The sequence below is a fragment of the Phocoena sinus genome, chromosome 15 (assembly GCF_008692025.1).
Source record: "Phocoena sinus isolate mPhoSin1 chromosome 15, mPhoSin1.pri, whole genome shotgun sequence".
Taxonomy (NCBI): domain Eukaryota; kingdom Metazoa; phylum Chordata; class Mammalia; order Artiodactyla; family Phocoenidae; genus Phocoena; species Phocoena sinus.
The window spans coordinates 82160035-82182608 of record NC_045777.1 but is presented as its reverse complement, the minus strand read 5'-3'; the positions used below and the strand labels follow the sequence as shown (position 1 = coordinate 82182608).

General features: G+C 52.5%; 2 protein-coding genes across 9 annotated transcripts; one reads left to right on the top strand and one right to left on the bottom strand.

The window, feature by feature from the left end:
- Nucleotides 1-18: 18 nt before the first annotated feature.
- On the top strand, nt 19-14643 carry CPSF4 (cleavage and polyadenylation specific factor 4). 7 transcript variants are annotated; one of them, XM_032604099.1, is made up of 8 exons: nt 20-278; nt 2998-3048; nt 5203-5355; nt 7574-7669; nt 8006-8099; nt 9198-9270; nt 10699-10869; nt 13704-14643. In XM_032604099.1, the coding sequence occupies exons 1-8, from the start codon at nt 176-178 to the stop codon at nt 13770-13772; spliced, it is 810 nt and encodes a 269-aa protein (XP_032459990.1). In that variant the 5' UTR covers nt 20-175; the 3' UTR covers nt 13773-14643. The 7 variants fall into 7 exon arrangements, 6 of the variants coding, with proteins under 6 accessions (XP_032459990.1, XP_032459992.1, XP_032459991.1 ...); XM_032604103.1 differs by having other exon boundaries at nt 21-278; nt 10777-10869; nt 13704-14641; XM_032604102.1 differs by having other exon boundaries at nt 21-278; nt 10774-10869; nt 13704-14641.
- Nucleotides 11875-22545, bottom strand: ATP5MF (ATP synthase membrane subunit f). Of its 2 annotated transcripts, XR_004345656.1 has the most exons (5): nt 22448-22545; nt 17030-17137; nt 16286-16402; nt 15488-15614; nt 11875-14780 (listed from the first exon to the last, which is right to left on the bottom strand). XR_004345656.1 is itself a non-coding variant. In XM_032604110.1 (4 exons), the coding sequence occupies exons 1-4, from the start codon at nt 22458-22460 to the stop codon at nt 15586-15588; spliced, it is 267 nt and encodes an 88-aa protein (XP_032460001.1). In that variant the 5' UTR covers nt 22461-22545; the 3' UTR covers nt 15479-15585. The 2 variants fall into 2 exon arrangements, 1 of the variants encoding a protein (XP_032460001.1); XM_032604110.1 differs by lacking the exon at nt 11875-14780 and having other exon boundaries at nt 15479-15614.
- Nucleotides 22546-22574: the final 29 nt, after the last annotated feature.

Sequence of the window (22574 nt, the reverse complement as noted above, 5' to 3'; positions counted from 1 at the left end):
GGCGCGGGCTCCGGGAGCTCCCAGCATCCCTCGGGCGGCAGCGGCGGCGGCGGCGGCTGCGAGGCGGGGCGGTGGAGGACCTTGTGCTGCGGGGCCGACAGCGGTTAGAGGTGTGAGGGCGGCAGGGGATCTGAGCGGGAGCCGGGCCGGTGTGGCCGCCGCCGCCACCGCCACCATGCAGGAAATCATCGCCAGCGTGGACCACATCAAGTTCGACTTGGAGATCGCGGTGGAGCAGCAGCTTGGGGCGCAGCCGCTGCCCTTCCCCGGCATGGACAGTGAGCGCGGGGTCGGGGCAGGCGGGCGAGGGGCGCGACCGACTCGGCCCCAGGACCCCCATTCTCTGGTTTCGGGACGCCCTCCCCCTCAGTTCGGGAGCTCCTCCCCCTCGGTCCCGGGACTCCTTTCCCCCAATCCAGGGAACCCCCCTTTTCCCCTCATTTGGACTAGGGAGCTCCCCTCTGCCCCGGGGGCTATTTTAAGGCAGTCTTCAGAAGGGCAGGACCACGTCCGGCAGTTCAGATAACTCTTGAATGAAGGCAGGTGTCCTGGGTTGGAAATCCTGCCTTCACTCGCACACACTCCCCAACTATAGGAAAGTACTAAGATATCCCCTTTCCCTACCTCCAGGCCCCCCACTTTGAGCGCCCTCTTCCTGCTTTCATCAAAACTGGGCCGTTGGAGGAGTCTTGCTGAGGGAAGGACCCACCTACCCCTCTCTGTAGGACACCCCAGTGAGACTCTCAAGCTCCATTGTTTTCCTAGGACTCGCACTCCTGGGAGCCCATCCCTCACTGTTTCTCTGGACCCCACCTCTGGGTCATTCATCACACCCAGGCAGCTGCATGAGTTCCCTTCACTGTCCCGCTTTGCGTGGTGGCTCCTGGCTTCCCCCCCACCCCAACTCAGGTGGGACGGGTAACACTTTATTTATTTTTATTTCTTTTGACCGCGACCAGGGATTGAACCCGGGCTACGGCAGTGAAAGCGCCGAGCCCTAATCACTGCACCGCCAGGGAATTACTTGGAACGTCTAGCACTTTAAAAGAAACCAACAGTTTCCTTAATTTCTCTCTTTTCCAGACACACTTGAAATCTAACGCTATAGCATTAAACCTCAGAGGGCTCTTAGAGGTCACTGGGTTCAAGCCACAGGTGGGGCAGCTCAGGCCTGGGTGGGGGAGGGGACTTGCCAAAGATGGCTCAGCGCCTGGTGGCTCAGCCCGACAGGGTTCTTGACCCTTCCACCTGCAGTTCCCCACGCCATCTCCTGTAACTGCCATAGGACATGGGCCATAGCCCCACGTTCTCCCACGTGTCCCAGGGCTGGTCAAGTCTCCCTGCAGCCTCATTCCCCCCAAGTGGCCACACTTCTGATGCACACGTGACCTCTGAGGTGTCCCTCTCACGCTGACACTTCTGTGTGAGACAGTGCTTACGCTCAAGAGACATAATTCAAACAGCCTTACTTTATACACACTCAGCACTGTCTCCACCGTACACGGCTCATAAGCCACTGCTCGCATTCAGATGTGCACTCTTAAACCTACTCGTTGATACGCGTGGTCACTTTGTGCTTTTACGTGTATGTCCACTCACGCGTGGGCTTTTCCTGTGTTGATGGCACTAGCCTGATGGCATGGAACCCTCCACGCAGGGCGGCTCTTTCTCTTCCTCCCCACTCCAGCCTGGAAGCACAGATGCTTGAGCCTGTGAGGGCAGGCACAGAGGTGGGGAGCCCACAAACCTGTTCTTAGGGAGGGTCCAGGACATACCTGGCCACAGGTACTGCCTCAGACTTGGTAAACGCCGTCAACGTTCACTGCCTGCCTGAGATCACGGTCAGTGTGTTAGAGGCCAGGGAGGCCATAGCTCTTCCCCCTTCCCTGCACTTCAGTCCCATCTTAATAAATCCCATCTTAGTTATGCCCTGAAGGCATACTTCTTTATCCTGTCTGCCTAAAACCCGATCCCCAGGACTCTGGGCTTCTTCTGGCTTTAGGGAATGAAACGACCTTAACCTCTGAAAAGAATGAAGGCCCAGAAATACTCTTAAATGATACTTTTTTTAATGTAAGACTTCTCAGACTTTTTGCAATGCAAACAAGTGACACCCCTGTGACTCCCATTACTGGAACCTTAAATCTGTCCTAGCAAAAGCTGCCTGCTTCCAAGAAGCCAACGAATCTCTTGCAAGTTAGCAAGGAGAGGCATGTAAGTGGGCTTCAGAGATGGTGTCGGTGGATTTCCCATGATGCTAAAATGCCTGTTGATAGAGAAAACTGTGTGGGAAGGCACGGGCTATTTATTCTGGTGGCCATGGCAGGTGAGTCCCTGGGCTCCTTGGGACAGCCCTGCACCCCACTGACTTCCACTGCGCTCAGCTTTTATTCTCCTGTTCCCCTCACCAGGACCAGCTCCATCTGTGGAAGCAGAAGACTGTGCTCCTTTAGTTACTGTGTGTTGGTATTGCATGTTAAGAGCAGTCCTGCTCCTGTGTCTTCAGTTACGCTCTTCGCTCCGGAATAGCTTCTCTAAGGCACCTGCCTCTTCTCTGGAGCCGGTTCCTCCTCAGAGCCCCCATCCGCTTCTTTGTGCTTCCTGTGAGATCATTCCCTCCCTCTGCCTCAGGTGAAAGTGCCCCTGAATTAGCCCTCTGGGACGTCTGAGCTGGGAGTAATGAATTTCTGTGATCTTGCATTCCATCCTTCCTTCCCCCATCCACTCCGAACTCCTTGAAAGCATCTCGCTTATAGGAGATTCTCAGAAAGCCCTGAATAATGACTGGTCTGAGCGTGGGTGTCTCATTTTGCAGGAATGACTGAACTAAGGAGCTTTTTCCTTGCTTGGTCAGGCTTAGCATTTTTTTTGCCACTCTGTTTCCTGTGCCTTGACCCCTCCATGGGTTAAAGGCCAGAAGGGTTCCCTCCCCATCTTCACATGTCACCAATAGCCGTTACACATCGCTTTGTTTGACACCTCTTCTCCTCTCTGCAGAGTCGGGGGCTGCTGTCTGCGAATTCTTTTTGAAAGCTGCCTGTGGCAAAGGTAAGAGACCCCTGGCTCCCGACCTTCCCCCTGAGGCGCCCTCCACTGCCCTGTCCCCTGCAGACTCGCAGGCTCTCAGGTCCCTGGCTCACCCTGCTTTCTGCGATTCACGGTGTCCCTAGATGAAACTGTGGTCCAGATAAGCTAGGAACGTGGTGGGGTGTTCTGCCTGAAACCTGGAACACAGGCCTGAATCTGGCTCTGAGTCTGCCTTCTCACCTCACTTTCTCTGCAGCCACGAGCTGACCTGTGACATGGACAGAGGCCCCTAGCCCTGAGGTGTTCAGAAACTTTCTCAAGGTCATAGAGTCAGTGAGTGGCTGAGCCCAGGCCTTTTCTGATTCTACAGTGTACACAAGCTCATGTCCTCTGTGTACTCTCATCAAAAAACTCCACGATAGTGTGTCTCCTGGGGTTCTTGTTCATACTAACCAGGTCCCAACACAGGCAGCGTGAGCCAGACTCTCTGCTGATCCATAAGACGTACCGCTGGGTGGGACCCTACATGCCATGTACAGGTCTGGGCATTTTTCTTCCTGTAGCCAAGTTTATTTGGAAACTAAATTTTAATTAGAAGCTTGAATAGGGCGCACAGAATTACAGCAAGGGGATGGTTTTAATGGATGATTTGGGCAAGTTGTGGTTCTATAACTCAAGTCATTTACCTGCCAGGTAGATCAGCCGGGTTGACCTCAGGCTCTCTGGTCAGAACATCATTCCTCTGCTGGGCTCCTGGTCTCATCCCCTTGTCTTCTGCCTTTCTGACCCACCACCTTCTGTCAGTACAGCCATCCTTAACACGGCACTACGACTGTTTCTGTGTTAACTAATACAGTAGCCACTAGCTCCGTGTGGCTGTTCAAATTTAATTAAATAAAAAATGCAGTTCCTCAATCACACTAGTCGTATTTCAGTTACTTAGTAGCCATATGTGGCTGGTGGCCGCCACGTTGGACGGCATAGATAGAGAACATTCCTATCATTGCAGAAGGTTCTGTTCAGTGGGGCTGGTCTGGATCTTTCCCAGACACAACCTCATTCTGGTCAGGCCTTCCCAGTAGTCCCTCCAGGTCACCAATTAGAAATGTGACTTTCCCAGGGTATGGCTCTGTCCTATTTGGGTGATTGATTGCTCAGGTTCTACAGAAGGCAGACCTCCCCCAGTTTGTATATGATGCATTTCTTCAGTTCTGAAGTTGATTTCTTTCTTACTTGTTGGAAGCTAAGTGGGCACTTTTTGGGGTTTGGGAGGTTTTTTGGGGGGGTATGGTTGTTCTACAATGCTGTGTTAGTTTCTGCTGTATGGCAAAGTGAATCAGCTATATGTATATATTTATCCCCTCTTTTTTGGATTTCCTTCCCACTTAGGTCACCACAGAACACTGAGTAGAGTTCCCTGTGCTATACAGTAGGTTCTCATTAATTATCCGTCTGATACATAGTAGTATATATATGTCAATCCCAATTTCCCAATTCATCCCACATCCCCTTTCCCCCCTTGGTGACCGTAAGTTTATTCTCTACGTCTGTGTCTCTATTTCTGCCTTGCAAACAGGTTCATCTGTACCATTTTTCTAAATTCCCCATATATGCGTTAATATACAGTATTTGTTTTTCTCTTTCTGACTTGCTTCACTCTGTATGACAGTCTGTAGGTCCATCCACGTCTCTACAAGTGAACCAATTTCGGTCCTTTTTGGGCTGAGTGAGAGGGCACTTCTAACTAGGGGTAGAGCCCACGCGGAGCCCAGGCTTCTGCTGGTGGTCCTCTTTGCCTTCTGTCTTTTAGGGCAGTGTTTCTCAAACCCCAGTCTTTTACGACCCCTACAAATTTTGCCACGTCTGTGTATCACCGGAACTCTTCTTTAACTGAATTAAGAAAAACACTCCTCCCTTCCCCCCCACCTCCCTTAGGCTTCTTAAGTTTCCATCTTATGGAATATCTGTGGGATCATGATTTGATGTTTTAGATTTTCCCAAGACACATTAAAATAAATCCATAACTATTGAAACTTAAAATGTGTGCTCACATGCTGCCGAAAATCACACTGCCTTCTGCCAGGGCAGTTGGCCACCTTCCAGGACACGCTGCTTTCAGGGGCCGCCTGGGTCCTCACACCACACCCACCCACCCCGACCCATCTTCCTCGGCAGGGGGCATGTGCCCGTTCCGCCACATCAGCGGCGAGAAGACGGTTGTGTGCAAACACTGGCTGCGGGGGCTGTGCAAGAAGGGGGACCAGTGCGAGTTCCTGCACGAGTACGACATGACCAAGATGCCCGAGTGCTACTTCTACTCGAAGTTCGGTGAGGCGTGTGGCAGGCTCCTGGCACCCAGACCCCCTGGGTAGGGAGCCCCGGGAGGCTTCACCGAGCACCAAGACCTGGGGATTAAGCAGCTACTCAGGTGCCTGTGATGCCTGCCGACCTCAGCTGGCCCTTCAGTTATGGGCAGTTAGGGTTATTCTCTCGTAACCCCTGTGTCTTCCTAGTGCTTCTGTGTTTTGAGTGCTGGCAGGTACTTTGGGAAGTCGAGGCTAACCCGGCCTCACGGGTCTCACGGTGGGTGCAGGAACAGGGCAGCTGGCTGGAGGCCTTGTTTCTGCTCCAGTGGACATTCTCCCTTAAATCAGCTGCTTCTTCCGGAGTGGCAGCTGGTTGCCCCCAGGCTTGAGTCGGTTCCTTCTCTCTGGAAGTGTGATCCTGAGTAGTAGCTTGTCTGTCCTAAATACCCCTTAAGAATAGCTGCTCCGGGGCTGTCTTCTGGTGGCAAAGAACCGTCCTCTTAACCTTGAAAGTGAGATTGCCTTTGTTTCTGCTTAGAGGACACGTGGCCTTAGCTGAACTGAGTGAACTGTGTGGAGAAGCCAGGGCGGTGGGGCTGGCACAGGGCCCGGTGGAGCTGATGTGCTCCGTGATGGAACTAGACTCCCCTGCCTGTGCCCTGGGTGAGGTTGCCCAGGAAGAATCCCTGTTGGTCAGGATGAGGGTGGGCGCTGGCCCCAGGACTGCTGGCCTCAGGCCCCGGGCAGGAGCCGGCAGGAGGCTGGAAGCCTGCTGCACTCTTTGTGACGGGCCGAGGAACGCTGGGCATGCAGCACGCTTTCAGAGCGCTGTTGTCAGAGGAGACGTTAATTATTTCAGCAGCCCAACAGGCTTGGCCTGCTGGCTTATTAATGATAGTTGTGGCTTTTTTTGTAGAGGCAACATAAGCTGAGAAGTCAAAGCACAGACAGATAGGAAACAGGACTCAGCTTCCCAGCTCCCCACCCTCTCCGTCCTGCCCACAGCAGCATGGGAACCAGTAGCAGAAGGGGCAGCAGCTTCTCCATGGGAGCCGTCTCCCATCTGGCCCCAAAGGCAGGAGCCAGCCCTCCTGAGTGGACTCCCGGGGGTGCCTCTGCAAGCTGGCTTGGGTTACCACCTTCCCTGCTGATGGCCCTGGGCCCCACTGCCCTCCAGGCCTCTGTGACAATCGGCTGCCTGCACCTCCCCTGCAGAGTCTGTCCTGGTGCAGACGTACTGTCTGCAGCTCCTGACACTATTCCACAGGTGAGGGTCCCCCTTCTAGGCACCAGAGGGACAGTGGTAATGAGGACAGACGCTGTCCTTGCCCTGTGGTGCTTTTACTCCAGTGGCCCAGGGGAAGAAGCAGCTGATTCACCAGTAAGACAAAGAAGAGAATTCACCATAAGTGCTCTAAAAGAGACAAACAGTAATGGGGTCACCTGAGGAGATCTTGAGGCAGTGTGGTCAGGGACAGCCTCCCTGAGGAGGGGAGACCTGGGCTGGGGGCCAAAGGCTAAGAAGAACCCCTGGGAGGCCAGTGTGGCTGGGAAGGGACTGGTCTAGACCCCATAGGGACTTGCGGGTCTGGGAAGGAGTGTGCTCTGAACAGCAGTGATCAGACTGGCCTTTTGTGTGTAAATGGACTGAAGGCAATGCAGCTGCCCAGGTCGGCAGTGCCTGTACTTGGCTGAAAGATGCTGGTGGCCAGCTGGGCCCATTGCTTCTGAGAGGAGCCGTCATAAAGGCTTTATCACATTCTACCGTAGGGACCCAGCTGTGAGTTCCCAAATCTTCCCCACTTTTATCGTAAAAGGTAGAGTCCTCAGGCCTTTCCCCGTCCCATCAGAGCTTATCAGAGTGGAACGGTAATTTGCTACTGGTCTCAACTGATGCGTTTTCACGTCTGGGCCCCCTACATTGCCAACACCTCTTTTGGGTGAGGGGTGGAGCCGTGAGTTGTTTGATGAGTGTGTACCCTGTGCCCGCCTCTGTCAGTGTCATTGACCCTCAAGGCAGCACGGACATCTGTGAGGGAAGGACTGTCACAGCCCACGTACGAGTCAGGTTACTGAGGCTCTGAGACACCATGCCCTGGGTCTCAGGGCTCGCCGGGCCGGGACTGGACACCAGACCCACCTGGCCCTCTTTGCTGTACCGTGGCCCCGGCCACAGGAGAAGCACGGGTGGGTCTGGGTCCAGCTCTCCCAGGTGGACGCATGTCTGGTCTTCCCTGCAGGGGAGTGCAGCAACAAGGAGTGCCCCTTCCTGCACATCGACCCCGAGTCCAAGATCAAGGACTGTCCTTGGTACGACCGTGGCTTCTGCAAGCATGGTAGGTGTCCGGGTGGCTGGGCTGCCTGGTCAGAAGCCAGTCCTCCCCCCCCCGCCCACATGACCCTCTGCTTGTCCTGCCCAAGTCACTTGAGCCTCCCCAGGTTCCCACTGGACCGCATTCTCACCCGTATTTCTGATGAGGAAACTAGCGTTTGAGAGGGTGTGTACCCTGCCCGCTGGCCTACTGAATAAGAGGCAGAGCCAGCACTTGAAGCCCTGTTCTTGCTTTCTGCCCCCAGGCAGCAGTGTGGGCAGAGCTCTGACTGGCAGAAGGGCATGAGGGCATCCCCTGAAGAGGGGACAATCTGAGTGACCCCGGTGCTTGGCTCCACAGGCCCCCTGTGCAGGCACCGGCACACACGGAGAGTCATCTGTGTGAATTACCTCGTGGGATTCTGCCCAGAGGGGCCCTCGTGTAAATTCATGCAGTGAGTAGCCAGCCCCTGCCCAGGCCCTGCTGCCCCCTGTATCTCCCCTGAGTCCATCGGGGCTTTGGTCACTGGGTAGTGTCAGCACAGGGTCTGGGACAGGGGTGGGAGATGGGGAGGGACCACCACTGCTTCCTGAGCGGGAAGCTCAGGGTAACCTTTACTGTGTCCCAGACCATCTAGGACTCAGATGAAAGCTATGGGCCCTGTGCTCCAGAAAAGCTCATGTACCTGTGACCTCAGATTAAGAACCTGTGCCCTGAAGGAAGGGAGCTTCAGTTTCGGGGCCTCCTATATGGAGGTTCATAGAACTCTCACATGTGAAAGGATGTCCCCATTTCACACATGGGGACACTGGGGCTCGGAGCTCAGCCGCTGGCAGGGGGCAGGTGGTAGCTCCCGGTCAAAGGCAGATCTGTGACCTCTGGAGCCCAGTCCTTGCGTGGGAGGGCTCAGCGCTCCTCTGAGCACCTCTGTCACTTTGGGTGGTTGTGGGGTGGCACTGGGACCGTAGAGTAGTGTCCCCCCAACGCCCTGTGCTGCCTCCATGCTGCTGACACCTGCACAGAAGCAGAGTGTCCTGGTCGCTGCCACGTGGTTGATAGGTGGCTGGTGCTCCTGACTTGGTCCCACTCCCTAGATGAGAGCCTAGGAGCCTACAGGTGGCCCAGGATTCCTCCGTGTGGGGTGGTGGTGGAGGGCGTGTCCCCCAGACCTCTGCTGTCAGAGGTCTAACACTTGAGGTGCTCCTGCAGGGAAGGGTGTTTGTTGGGAAGGCCTTCTGTGTACAAAGAGCCTCTGGAGAGGCTCTGACAGTACCAGCTGTGTTTCCCTCCTTTCTCTGAGCAGCACACTTGCCCAGGCTTGCAGCTAGGTGTAGGCAAAGCTGGGTCCGAGTCCAGGCACGTCAGACCTGTCTTCCGCACCACCCCGAGCACCAGCACCCGCCCTATGTCCAGGTGGCTCGTGTGGCTCTGTGCTTAGCTAGAGGCTGCTTGTGATTTTCCCGGGGCCAGAACTCGAGAACCCTACCAGCCTAGCTCCTCTCTCACCTCCTCTTCTCCTTTCTCCTGTCCCCTTCTGCCGCTGGGTGACCAGCCCTAGATTTGAACTGCCGATGGGAACCACCGAGCAGCCCCCACTGCCGCAGCAGACGCAGCCTCCCGCAAAGGTACCGTGCCCCGGGCCCGCGGTGCTGCCGGGCCTGGCCGCACCCTGGCCGCAGAACGCTCAGCGCCCCCGCCTCAGTGCGGGGCCTGCCGGAGACCCGGCTGGAGATCGTGGGAGGAGGCGGGAGAGGAGGGGAGTCACCCTGGTTCCTGCTGAAACTCCAGGGAGCGGAGCAGTCTGCACCTTCTCTGGGCTGGAGGGCTGTCTGCTGGAGCCAGACGCCCACCGGGCTTCTCTTCCCTTCTTGCCTGGCGAGTGCAGGGCAGCGTGGGCGCCACACGTCTGCCGTTCTTGCTTGCGGTTCAGACCCTTCTCTCTACAAACGGGACTCCCAGCGGGGCAGGAGAGGAAGTGTGGCTGACTGGTTCTCTGGCTGGTGCCCGACTGCAGGGGGGATGCTGGGAACAGATGGTCGAGGCATCAGCTGGCTCCAGTCTCCTAAGCGAGGGGATCCCACACCCCAGCAGCGGGCTGCTCCCCTCCAGCATGAAGAGAGGGAAATGCCATAAACGAATGGGAATCTGCAGCAGTGACCCCCAACCAAAGGCGCCTTGGGTTTGGTTACAAGATGCGGGCGGGGGCCCAGAGGCAGGCTGGCCAGGTGTCCTAGGCAGGGTCTCAGCGGGCTGAGCAAACTGCCCAGCAATCGTGAAGCCTCACCTCTTACCTGGTTGGACTCTGAGCCCTTTGCCAGAGCCTGCCTGGCCCTCCTCCATGCTAGAGGCCGAGCAGCCAGGAGATGTGGCCACCCTCGCAGCACTGCCTGCCACCTTCAGGAGGATGTGGGATGAACCAAAGAGAACTCCTGTCAGAGCCGGGCATTCCCACGTGTGGATGCGGCCATGACAACCTGGGGTTTCCAGCTTAGGGCTCCTGCAATGACGGGGCCACAGCCAGGGACCCACTCAGTCAGTCGGCAGTGGCCTTGCTGTCCAGGCCCCACCCCAGGCGCCCCCGTCCGCCTTGCTCATGCGGCTCCCTAGCGGAGGGCCCTCTCAGCCCCTAGACCGCAGGTCAGCGTGTCAGCCGCCGACTGTTTTCTGTGACTGTTGCCTGCCGTGTAGGCTCTAAACACCTGGCTGAACCAAGCGTTCATCCTGACCTGAAGCTAGAACCTCACAAACAAAAGTAAGGCCTGCTCATGCCCTCGCCCTGCCGCCCCAGAGACCGCCTCGTCTCTTTGGTGTTTTGTTTTCTTTTATTTTTCGTTTTTGTGTGTCTGCATGGTGTTTTTCGGGCAGCGGCTCCTGCCACCGTCACCAGACGTTTCTTTTCCACCTACTCTCCTGAGCCGGGCCACCGTGGAAGCCCTTCTTCCTGCTGGTCACGGTCATGCGGGAGAAGTCCCGCCCTCTTTTTTCCTGTCCCCATTGGTAGTCTGCGTGCACGTGTTTTCCGCAGTAAAACCGTGTTGTATAACTCTTTCCAGCAAAGTAACAATCCGCCATTACAAAGGTCGTCCTCCTTGATCCAGTTAACGAGTCAGAACTCTTCTCCCAACCAGCAGAGAGCCCCGCAGGTCATCGGGGTCATGCAGAGTCAAAACAGCAGCGCAGGCAACCGGGGACCCCGGCCGCTGGAGCAGGTCACCTGTTACAAGGTGAGTCCTGGGGCCGGGGGTGTGTCCGGGGGTCTTCACAGTCAGTGGCTATTCCCTCATTCCCCAGAGTTAGCTGATTTTGAAGAATGAAGACATCTTTGTTTTTTGCTGATTGAAAGAGTAAAACTGGGTCACTCCAGTGAGCTAGAGACCATGCTACTTCCGTCCACGACACACTAAGGCCAGGTGAACAATTAAACACACGCTGTTGAATGAAAGGATTGCGCTTGCAAGAAAGGGATGGGAACCTCCCAGAGGCCGGGAACGAAGTGGGAGCACGAATCCAAGGAACAGAGTGAGCCCTGAAGCCTCTGGGTGTCCTCATATCCCAGGTGGGCACACCCAAAGGAAAGGGACAGAAGCTTTAGGCCCGCGTGGGGAGGAAATGGAGTAGAACCTCCACCCCCACCCACTCACAAAACGGGACGTTCAGGGAAAGGGTAAGCTTTTTTAAAAACTTACTGGAAAACTTGTCCATCTCACTCTCGGCTCGGGATGGAAAGAGGGGTGGGGAGAAAAGCCCTTCTGAGTTTGTCGTCACTGGCAGGCCCTTCCTTGAGTCTGGGCCTGTGTTCACAGCCTTGGTGAGGGCCAAAAAGCCACAGACTGAGTTTTCTAATCTAAAACAGCCCCGGATGGGTGAGCCCCTGGCACCCGACTTTGAGAAATTTATTCTCAACCCAGGCCACACAGAATTCCCACAACTAAGGTTCCCCAGAATGAGCTCATAATAAAAATGGTAGAAGGAAACAAGCACCACCGTCAGCACAAACACAACTAGACTCACAAAGGTTTCAGATGTGGAGATTATTAGATGAAATACAGAACTAGTACATGCTTTCTGTAAAACCTCTTAGACGATACAGAAGTGTTCAGCGCAAGTGTGCCCTTTATTCCCACCGTTTTCCTAAAAGAGCCACTTCACTCAGCTGTTCTGTTCTCATGTTTTGTTTTCAATACCCCTTTACACTCCACAATTCCTACAGGGGACTCCACTCAGAGGAGTGCTCTTCTAAACTTTTATTCACACAAGCACAAGGACAATATATATTTTAATATAAATAGGGCCCTAGTATGTACAGTGTTCTGTAATCCCTTTTTCCTTATAACATATTCTGGATCTCTGTGTTGGCATAAGTAACTAATGTATTTCAGTGGCTACATAATTTTACCAGTTCTCTGTTGGTAAACAGTTCTCTGCCGGTAAACTATTAAGTTATAGTTTTTGCTGCTAAAAATAGTGCTGAATCTGACAGACATTTCTGAGCTCTTGTCTGGTGTCTGGAGCATCCATGCCTACAAGTAGAAGGGCCAAGTCAAAAAGCATATGCCTGTATTGTTCCTAGAACTTGCCTTTGGGAAGAGCTGAGCCACTGGTCACTTCCCACAGCCATCAGACACTCATTGAGCACCTGCTCTGTCGGCTCCGCGCAGAAACCCACTGCTGTCACTCCTTCCCGGGAGGGGTCTGTGTTCTGAGGGAGTGGAAGGCAGGTGCCCAGACACCAAAGTTAAAAGTGCCCACGCATGTAGGGAAGGCCTCCCAGAGATGGCTGAGCCTGAGCCCTAACAGGTGAGGAGAGTATGGAAGGGCGGGCTGTGGAAGAAGGTGAGGGGAGACCAGACAGTTCTCAAGTGCAGTGAGGAGACTCGGGTGTCCTGAGTCAGCTGAGCTGTCCTGCCTCCTCCAGGACTTGTCGGCAGGGCCTCTGAAGCAAGCTCTCCTGAGTCCTGGAACCTTAGAAAGATGGGGCTGGGGATAGGGGACGAACCTAACAACCTCTTCCTACCACGGGCACAATTGATATTAAAGCCATCTCGGGGGAATCCTGATTCCCCAGGACCAGCCGCGGAGGCCAGTGGACAGGCCAAGGGCAGCACGCGGGGCCGCGGAGTCCCTCCCTCTGGTTGTCACACCTGCCAAAGGTCCAGCTGGCAGCTACACAGGCCACTTGTCCACACGAGTTACACCTACAGATCAGAAAGACTTGAGAACACAGGGACTGTGCAGTCGGGGGAATAGAACAGGCCAAAGCCCCGAGTTCCAGACCAAGGAAGCAAGGACTGGGAGGGCCCTCGGTGGGTTAGCGCGGGGTGGGTGCCCCGACGTGTCTCCCGACCCCTTGTTCAGTGCTCGAGGCTGCCACTTCCTTATAATTCCCTTCTGCTTTCTGAGGAGTAACTAAGAACGAATGAGGAGAAGCTAAGGAAGGGTCTGGATAATCAGCCGGACAAGTCAGGGTCCTGCTAGATTTTTTGAAGTGATTCTGCCGGGTCTCTTCCCCCAAGTCTAATCATGGTCCCATCTCTCTGATCCTGTGACCCAAACCTGGCCTAGGGGTAGCGTAGGCAAAAGTATGCACGAGCCAGGAGGGAAAGATCTTTGGGTGCAGCCCACCCTCTGTCCACGCAGTGAATCCCTGAGTTGGGGGAGGAGCCTGGTGGCTTCTGTTGCGTTGCCGCCTCCCCTGTCTCAGGGGAGTCCCAGAACTGTGCCTTAGAGGTAAGTGACTGGCCAGCCATGCAGAGGGGCTTGGTCCCTGGAGAGGCGGGAGAGCTGTGGTGCCACGGGCTTCTCTTCACCCCACGCCCCACCACAAGAGTCCGCCGTGGCCTGCGTGCTCCCTTCCACCTGCTGAGCTGCTGGCTGCGGTTTCTGTGCCACTCTACCTTCTGGAGCTCCCTTTCCCTCGTGTTAGAATGAAAATCTGTGCCGCTGAGAATTTCAGAGTCCCTGCCCCCAACCTGGAATTTAGCGGGTGCTGCCTTAGTTGAAAATTGCATTTGAAACAATGTTTTTTTTTGTTTCCTCCTTCCCTTCCTGCTGTTTGCAGTGTGGTGAAAAAGGACACTACGCCAACAGATGCACCAAAGGGCACTTGGCCTTTCTCAGTGGACAGTGACAGCAGCTGGAGCCAGCTCAGAGCAGCCCCGAGGGGCCCCATTATTGGGGACCACTCTGGGCCATCTTTGGGAGTATGCATTTAACTGTTTGATGCTGGTACAACTCTGGCTGGAGCTGGCAGGCAGGCATACTGGGTTTTATTCTGAGGGGCTACATCTGTCAGTTTCCCTATCATTTTGCTGTAATCTTTTTTTTTTTTTTAAGGGGGACATGTGCTCCAGTTCGGTCCCTCAAGTTGGGATCATGTTTGTCTAGGCATCAAGGCCTCCCATCTGGGACTCTGCACACCACCCTCTGGGGAGGGAGGATGTTGTGGGGAAGGGCTTGTGCGCAGCAGTTCTGTGAGGAAGGTGGCCCTTCCCCTCAGGGCCTCCTTAAACACCAGGGGCTGCTGGATCATTTAAAGCTGTGGCCAAGTCACACCTGCTTCCGCCCTGTCCTGTTGAATCAGAGGCCGTGCCTATCCATGTGATTTGAACGAGACAGCCCTTCAGAGCAAACAAGTGTGGAGTTGCCTCTGCCGGTCCCGCTCCAGGGTGGCAGCAGTTGAGAGGACCATGTAGGGCTCTTGAGTGTGATGGCCTTTTTCCTCTGGGTTTATTTTCTCGGGGCACTTGCTCAACAACGTTTAAGGTATACCTTAAGCTGGGGCTGCAGACACCCTTGAAATAGACGATGCAGTCCATCTGTGCACCTACCTCCTGCCCCGTCAAGCATCCGCACCATCACACACCTCTGGCCTAGAGGAGGACCCTGCCTCTGAGCCTGGAAATATGAAACTGGCACCTGCAACCTGCTGGACAAGTGGGCCTATTCGAGTTCAATTACAAGAACAATTTTTATGAAGTTGATTAAAGCTTGTTTTTTAAGCTCTGTCTCATTACTTCGGGGACTCCATGCCGAGAGGATTCTTGCTACTGGCTGCATTAGCTGCCTGGCACGAAGCTTTGACATTGGTGCTCGCTCTTCCGCTTTTGGTGAATGTGTCTCACGACCGAAAGTGATGCTGTCAGAGGAAGAAAAGGCCTTTGTACTGGCAGCCTGTACAGTCTGGAAGCCTGGCCTTTGGGCCAGCCACCTGGCAGATGTCCTTTATTTCTGATGTTGAATACTTGTTCCTTCAAATTCACATCTTGCAGGAGATAATTAGCCACAGCATTTCACCCTATACTCCATGAAGTATATATGCTTATCGCACACCCCCTAATAAGAAACTGATTCTGACCTTAATTATCACATTACTGAAGGCCTTGGTGAAGGATAAAGAGGGTGCTGGATACAGCAGTTGAGAGCTCCTATCAGGGCCTGTGCTTTCCCCTTCCGCCTTCATCATCCCATTGAGCTTCCTGCAAGTGGAGCTTACTTACCAGGACCAGGGGGTCCCACACGTCCCAATTCCCTGACACCCCAATACCCTGGATGGTGCAGAAGATGGGGAAGGGGAGGGCATTCTTAGGAACGAGGGTTTCTGCTTTATATTGTGAAAGTGTCAGCTGACAAAAGGCCAAAAATGAGGCACTGAGCAGGAAAACACCTCGGCACTGTTGGCGGAGGCTCTGGGTGACCCCCCAGCACACTGGGACGAGATCTTGAAGCTCCATGGTTCAAAGCCCTGGGCTGTCTAGGAGCTGCAGAATGACCCCACCCCACCTTGTGCAACAGGAGCTCCTATAGGGCAGGGAAATGGCTGAACCAGTGAGGCAGTCCACATACCAGTCATCTTTTATTGGGTGTTAATTCTCCACTAGGATATAAAAGGATTCAGGGGTGCCAGGCAAAGGTCATGGTCAGGAATGCAGAGCGCGCCCTCTTCAGTGGTACTTGCGTAGCCGCTCGTGTTCTGAAGTTAGAAAGGCAAAATGGTAAGTTTCTTCACAGGTGGGGGTGAAGCCATCCTGAGAATTCCTTTCAGGAGATGAGCCAGAACCTACTTGTGGAATTTACAGCTAATCTGCCACCTGGCCAGCCTCTTCCTTCCCTGAGGGAACACCCACTCAGAAAAACAGCACCCAAGCGCCCACCCTTCAGGGCCAGCACTGCTCTGGATGCCACAGAGTGGCAGGTGGCTCGACACTGGCAGAAACAGCCCATGAAGCCCACTCAGCGGCCACCAGACATCTCCCACCAGACCAACTCCTCTCATGTCTCAGCACCAGGAACAGCCACGCTTTTCCAGAGCACCACACAGACACTGGACTGTAGCATTCAACCTATTTCCCTCTTCACACTGGCTGCTAGGAAGATAAAGCCAAGTTTTCCACCAACCTTTGGCAGAGCCTGCAGTGGTTGATAGAATGCTGCCTAAGTATCACCTTTACCCCAGCTTCATCTTATTTTTCCTGTCTTTCTCTTTGCCACAATTTTTGCATTTAAAATACGCTATATTCTGAAAAGTCCCTCCAAGTCATCAGCTTGTCTGCAGGGTGATGGACTTCTAAGGTTGAAAGTGAACCAATACCACCCTGTCATGGGAAACCCCACTGAAGGCAAACCAACCCAGAAGAGACTCACTGAGTTCCTTGTAAGAACGGCAGTAGTTGAAAAGCACGTAAGCTGCAAGCACCATAGAAAGCCCAGCGATGCTCCCTTTCTTCACGTTGATGTACTTGTTGTAATACCGGTAGTAACCTGCAAAGTGGAGAGGAGGCCACTCCTCTGAGGGCACATTCTACACGTTCTAATAGGAGAGGGCAAAGTTGAGGAAAGGCCTGGGGGCAGGAAGAAACAGTACACAAAAGACAGCCACAGGGTAGCCAGAATTATATAGAGAAAAACATCAAGATGGGGGCCCCTGAGGAGGCTGGCAACCACACAGGCTCCCAAAGGATGATGACATGATGACACAGGACTGCTCTGCACTTTAAAATGCACAGACCTGAAGGACAGACCATTTCAAATACTCATCTTGAAAGTTCTGCCTGGCAGGGAGATGAGCATTATAGACTCATGTCCCCTGTTCTTCCAACTCATTTTCCTCTTAAGTCTTATGACATTTCTTTAAGACAGAGGTACTGGTACCGATTCCAAGCAATAGAAAACATTTCCTTGTCTGAAACATCTCAGAGCCAGCCTTTGATAGGACCGATCAAACATGGAAATTCGAGGGCTAACAATCTCGCTCTGTCCTTCTCTACATAACTTACTGGTCTGAGACAAGGCTTGTACTGGCCAAAGTAATTCAGGGCAAAGAAAGACCTGTTTGCCCTGAAGACGCAGAGATGTGCTTTTATTTACACATGCCCATAAGGCTCTGACCTCTTTGAAACGCTCCAGCAATGCCTTTAGGGGTGAAATCTCGCATCAGTATCCAGCTTGGCAGCTCCCCTAGTTTGACTTCCAGGAGCTTCTTGTCCTTCAGTGGTACTGAAAAGGAAGTGCAAAAAAACACACACTGGAAGGTCTCCCAATAACACAAACAGCAACCTTCTGTGTCACTTATTTCAGCCATTCAATAAAGGTGCATTCAGTAGCGTTACTAAATAGAGGCTGCATATGAGCAATATCATAAATAAACACGTCACACCAGATACACTATTTAAGCCAGAGTCTATATAATGGCAGAACAGGCTTTTGAATAAAAGCTTGCTGGGAATAACTATGTAAAAAGAGAACTAAGGGCCATGAGGAAGCGGTAAAGCAGAGGACAGATGCCTTTATAAGTAGGAGTGGGGGAGACAGAGAAGCTGGGCACATCTTGGCCAAAGGCACACAGCATGCAGGCCATGGAGGCAGGGTTCCACCTTAGGTCTGGCTCTCATGCTCCTGAAGCCAATCTGATTTCTACCTCAAGCATCCTACCTCAGACCACAGATGTCAAATGACTTAGTAAAAACCACTCTAAAGACCCAACAGGCCACAGATCATTTTCCAATGAGAATCTGGGGGCAGGAACGGCTCCTGGTTGAGGCCATACTGTATTCATCTCTGGGCTTAAGAGTAACATAGGAAGGGGGCCAGGGAGGGGTTGGCCCTGTGAATATCCAGATGCTCTTAAGGACAGAATCTCTCTTCCCCTGTCCTCTTCCAAAAGATAACTTTAAAAAGCTGTTTGGGGCTTCCCTGGTGGTCCAGTGGCTAAGACTCTGTGCTCCAAATGCAGGGGGCCCAGGTTCAATCCCTGGTCAGGCAACTAGATCCCGTATGCTGCAACTAAGATCCCGCATGCCGGGACTCAGGCTCCTTAAGGACCATCCTCAAGAGTCCACTGAGGGGAATCCCACAGGTCTCTTGACGTCTCCCAACCCTTATCAAGGACAAGGGCCTTCAGGCTTAATGGCAGCTTCTACTCTGCTACAGGCTGTCTGGAGAATGAGACACATGGCCCTGATGGACCAGAATGACTGCTTGTCAAGAGGTCACAAGTGACAGGTGGAGGCACACCTGGTTTTAGGGTCATGGTTCAGGTGGTCTGTCCCCAACAAACTGGCCTCAACCTTCCATCTAGACTTATCCAAACACATGGAGCACCTACTGTGTGCTAGGCCGCCTGCTAAGCACTGTGGGTACAGCACTGACTGCAGATGACAGCCTTGTGCTCAGAAGCCAGCATTCCATCGAGAAAGGCAGCCATCTCAAATCCACTCATCCTCCTGGGTTCACCACACTTCAGCCAAACCCTTTTCTGTTTCTCAGATGCAACAGGATTATTTTCACCTGAGGGCCTTTGTATCTGCAGTGCCCCTGGATCATCACAGGGCTATCTCAACTTAACGGTCATCTCCTAGAAGGCCTCCTGCCCTGCCCGCCTTATCTCAAGCACCAGCACTTCCTTCCTATGTAACCTCTGAGCTCCAGTTTCCTCCTCTGTGAAATGGCTTATTCCAAGGTTTGAAGGAGAATCTATGTAAAAGCATTTGGAACATGCTCAGAACTGTAAGCTGTTATTATTACTGTTGAAATCTCTTTAAGGTCCATGTGAAACATCCAAGAAAAAAACAGGGAGGTGGCAGAGAAAGAAATGGCATATAACTGAACTTTAGGACATTCATAGAGCTTCAGGGATTAACTGCACCCTTTAGTTCTTTTATGAACAGAAACTGTGATTAGTTTGGTAATACTTTTGAAATGTGAGACAGTCTCAAATGAATTTCAGGAATGTTCCAAATCAGGAATATTGAGTGTCAATGATATTGAGCTCCACACCAAACAATAATGTCATCTGAGAATGACCTATACCCTACTCTGTCACCTTGCCTGTGTTATTTCAAGAAAAGTTTAACAAGTACACATCTTACATCCCAGTTTTGTCATCACTTGAATTAGTAGGCTTTTAGTCCAAGAATTACTATACCACGTCTCTTGAGTAAGAACATGGTGGCCACCTTGGCTACACTCTCAAAGTCTTCTTGCATGCAGGGAGGAGTACAAACATGTCATTCTAATACCAACTGGCTTTAAATATGGCAATGTGGCAGGGAGGGGACGATGAAGGGACAGATGGAACTAGAATGGCAGAATGCTGCTAACTGTTGATGCTCTGTAACGAATACAAAGCATTCATTACATTATTCTGTTTTCTTTGTATTTGAAGTCTTCCATAATAAAAAGGTTGAAAATGCTTTTAAAAATAGAACTATGTTGGGACTTCCCTGGTGGCCCAGTGGTTGAGAATCCGCCTGCCAATGCAGGGGACACGGGTTCAAGTCCTGGTCAGGGAAGATCCCACATGCCGTGCAGCAACAAAGCCCGTGTGCCACAACTACTGAGCCTGCGCTCTAGAGCCCGTGAGCCACAACTACTGAGCCCACGCGCCACAACCGCTGAAGCCCGCGTGCCTAGAGCCCGTGCTCCACAATGGGAGAGGCCACCGTAATGAGAAGCCCGCACACCACAACGAAGAGTAGCCCCCGCTCGCCACAACTAGAGAAAGCCCGCAAGCAGCAACAAAGACCCAATGCAGCCAAAAATAAATAAATAAATAATTTAAAAAATAGAACTATGTTGGGGAAATGTGCAAGAGAAACAGAATTTTAAAAATATTTTCAACTGGTATAAGGCTGGTGACTCAAAAAAAAAAGTATTTAGGTCACTGCTAGGCCCAGTGAAGCTATTTTTTTCACATTCACACAAACTATGAAAACATATTCTCATTCTCACATTCAGGGGCTGACACAGTGCCTTGGCACATCACAGGAGAAAAAAGCCAACAATTTATTTTTCTTCATATTTATATCTCTGTACTATGAAGAAAACAGCACTTCCATAACCAAAACTAAGAAATTTATAAGCACAGAAAAAAAAATCACATTAGCCTTAAGGAGAGCCAAGTACAGCACCATCACAAAATTCCAAGAGACCATCAGATTCATCAGAGATGCATCTACACTTACTCTGAAGTTTCTCTTTTAGTGGAAGGCAAAGGCCTTAGTCCTTGGCAGCCATACTGAAACCCTCCCCCAACACTCCTCTGCAGCGGCTGGTTCACACCAGTAGAGTATGCTGACGAACAGAGCAGCCTCTACCATGGAGTATTCTGGATTTACTGCCACTTTGAAACTGTGTACCCTTGGGCAAGATACTGCTCTGTTTCCTCCTTTGTAAAATAAGGCTATGGGACTTCCCTGGTGGCGCAGTGGTTAAGAATCCGCCTGCCGATGCAGGGGACACGGGTTCGTGCCCCGGTCCGGGAAGATCCCACGTGCCGCGGAGCGGCTGGGCCCGTGAGCCATGGCCGCTGAGCCTGCGCGTCTGGAACCTGTGTTCCGCAACGGGAGAGGCCGCAGCAGTGAGAGGCCCGCGTACCGCCAAAAAAAAAAAAAAAAAAAAAAAGGTAATAATAGTACCCACCTCGGTACTTAGCTCTAGGTACTATGTAAATAGGAATTATCTGTCTTTCTGCTTATGAGCTATCTAAAGGTGGGAGGGAGTTCCCCACACACAGTTCCTGTTTATGACAGATTTTCAGTGAAGGCTGAGAAAGGACCACAGGTTCTTGGGAGGGCAGGTGACTACTTGGCTTGATTTTATGACTTCAAGAAGCATACTGTCCACCTATATGGAGAGACATGGAAATGCCAAGTGTCTTCTGGGTGCTAAATCCAACTCTGGGGTTGGCCAGAGCGAAGAGTTTTAGGTTTTGCAGGCCACACAAGGTCTCTAACATAGTCTTTTTTTAACTATTTTTTATTTTTTTTATTTTTATGTTTTTGGGCTGCGCCGTGCAGCATACGGGATCTTAGTTCCCCGACCAGGGATCGAACCCGTGCCCTCTGCGGTGGAGTCTTAACCACTGGACCGCCAAGGAAGTCCCTTAACAAATTTTTTAAAAAACAGAAACTATTCTTAGCTCACAGCATACAAAAACAGGCCACATGAAATCCAGCCCATTGGCCATACTTTGTCAACCCTGATCTCATCTATCACTGTTAATCGGTATTTCCATCACTTTATTTGCTAATGGACTAGTGGCTTTATGCTCTGGCAACAGACACCATCTGAAAGATCATCAGTACTTGGACTCCAGTTCCCTCACCTGCATGATGCTGAATGGGCCAGGTGTGACGTGACCTTACCCAAAGGTCACGCAGGGAAAGCTGGACGACTAGCATTCAACTGTGGGTCAGGCAGTGTTACAAGCACCTTACATATACTAAGTTGTTTAACCCTTAGTTCATAGCACTCTCCATCTCCACTACAACCCTCTGCTTAAATAAGATACCAAGTCTCAATGCTTCCTTTTCACATGTTGTCTGTTTAAACAACATAACCACCCTGGATAAATATTCTCATGCCCGTTTTAACAGATGGGAAAAAAGCATCACTCTCATATTTTTTGATCCCCTTTTCATTTCTCCGGGCTGAAAATAAGAATATAGAAACTGGGGTAAGACACACATAGATTAGTCAAAATTCTGCCACTATCACGCTGTGTGACAGCAGGCAAGCCACACCACATCTCTAACCGTTATTTTCCTCATCTTTAAAATGGGATCAACGTTGCCAGCACTGATCCTGACAAGGCTACAGTGAGGATGCAGGGCTAAAACATGGTGGCTTCCGTATTTAAAAAAAAAAAAACAAAAAAAACAGTGTGGACGGTCCGATTTATACATGCATGTCATCGTAAAGCCTGCTGGTCATAAGGTCACCCTTGTGATTAAAGCTCAGGTTACCACGAGGCCCCAGAAACCTAGGTTTGAATCCCAGCTCAGCCCACTCACTAGTAGTGACCTTGAATAGGTCACTTCACCTCTCTAACGCTATTCAACATATATATACATGCGTCAAACCCGACGTGGTGTCAGGCACCATCCTAGGCATTAGCTCCTCTTGGAACTTAATTTGAGCTTCGAATTTGCGCGGAGGGCTCAGGTGCAAAACAAGCGCCTGGGTTGCGGCAGGGCTGAGAGCAGCTATTCCTCAGCGGGGAGAAGAGGGGTGGCCGGAGACAGCGCATTCTCAAGACCCGAGGCGCCTCGCCGAGCTGCCGTCGCCCTCCCCGCCACAGCCGAGTGGCGCGGACCCTGGGCAGGCGGGAGGCGCGGCGGGGCGAGCTAAGAAGGGTTGGACGGCGTGGGGCCCTGGGCAAAGGGCCCGGCGCGGCGAAGGTCCTGAGCGAAGGGCAGGCGGCTCCGGCACTCGGTCCCTCCCCTCCAAGTGCGGCTCTGAGCACTGGACCCCGAACCCCGACTCCTGCCTTTAACCTGGTAGCCCTAAACCGAACCGGAAACTTACCAATTGACGCCATCTTGAAGTCCTGGCTGTCCGCTCCTCCGGGCCGCGCGAGGACTGCTGGGTAGGGAGCATGCGCCCTGGGGGCCGGGAGCAGAGGTTCACGGGAAGCAGGTCGCGACTGGTACGA

Coding starts and splice junctions, on each gene's coding strand:
- CPSF4 (XM_032604098.1), top strand. CDS start 176: ATGCAGGAAATCATCGCCAGCGTGGACCACATCAAGTTCGACTTGGAG. Junction 279..2,997: donor GCCCTTCCCCGGCATGGACA/GTGAGCGCGGGG, acceptor TCCTCTCTGCAG/AGTCGGGGGCTGCTGTCTGC. Junction 5,356..7,573: donor CTACTTCTACTCGAAGTTCG/GTGAGGCGTGTG, acceptor TCTTCCCTGCAG/GGGAGTGCAGCAACAAGGAG.
- ATP5MF (XM_032604110.1), bottom strand. Junction 16,403..17,029: donor TGCTGGAGCGTTTCAAAGAG/GTCAGAGCCTTA, acceptor TCCACTTTGCAG/GTTACTACCGGTATTACAAC. Junction 15,615..16,285: donor CCGTTCTTACAAGGAACTCA/GTGAGTCTCTTC, acceptor TTCTAACTTCAG/AACACGAGCGGCTACGCAAG.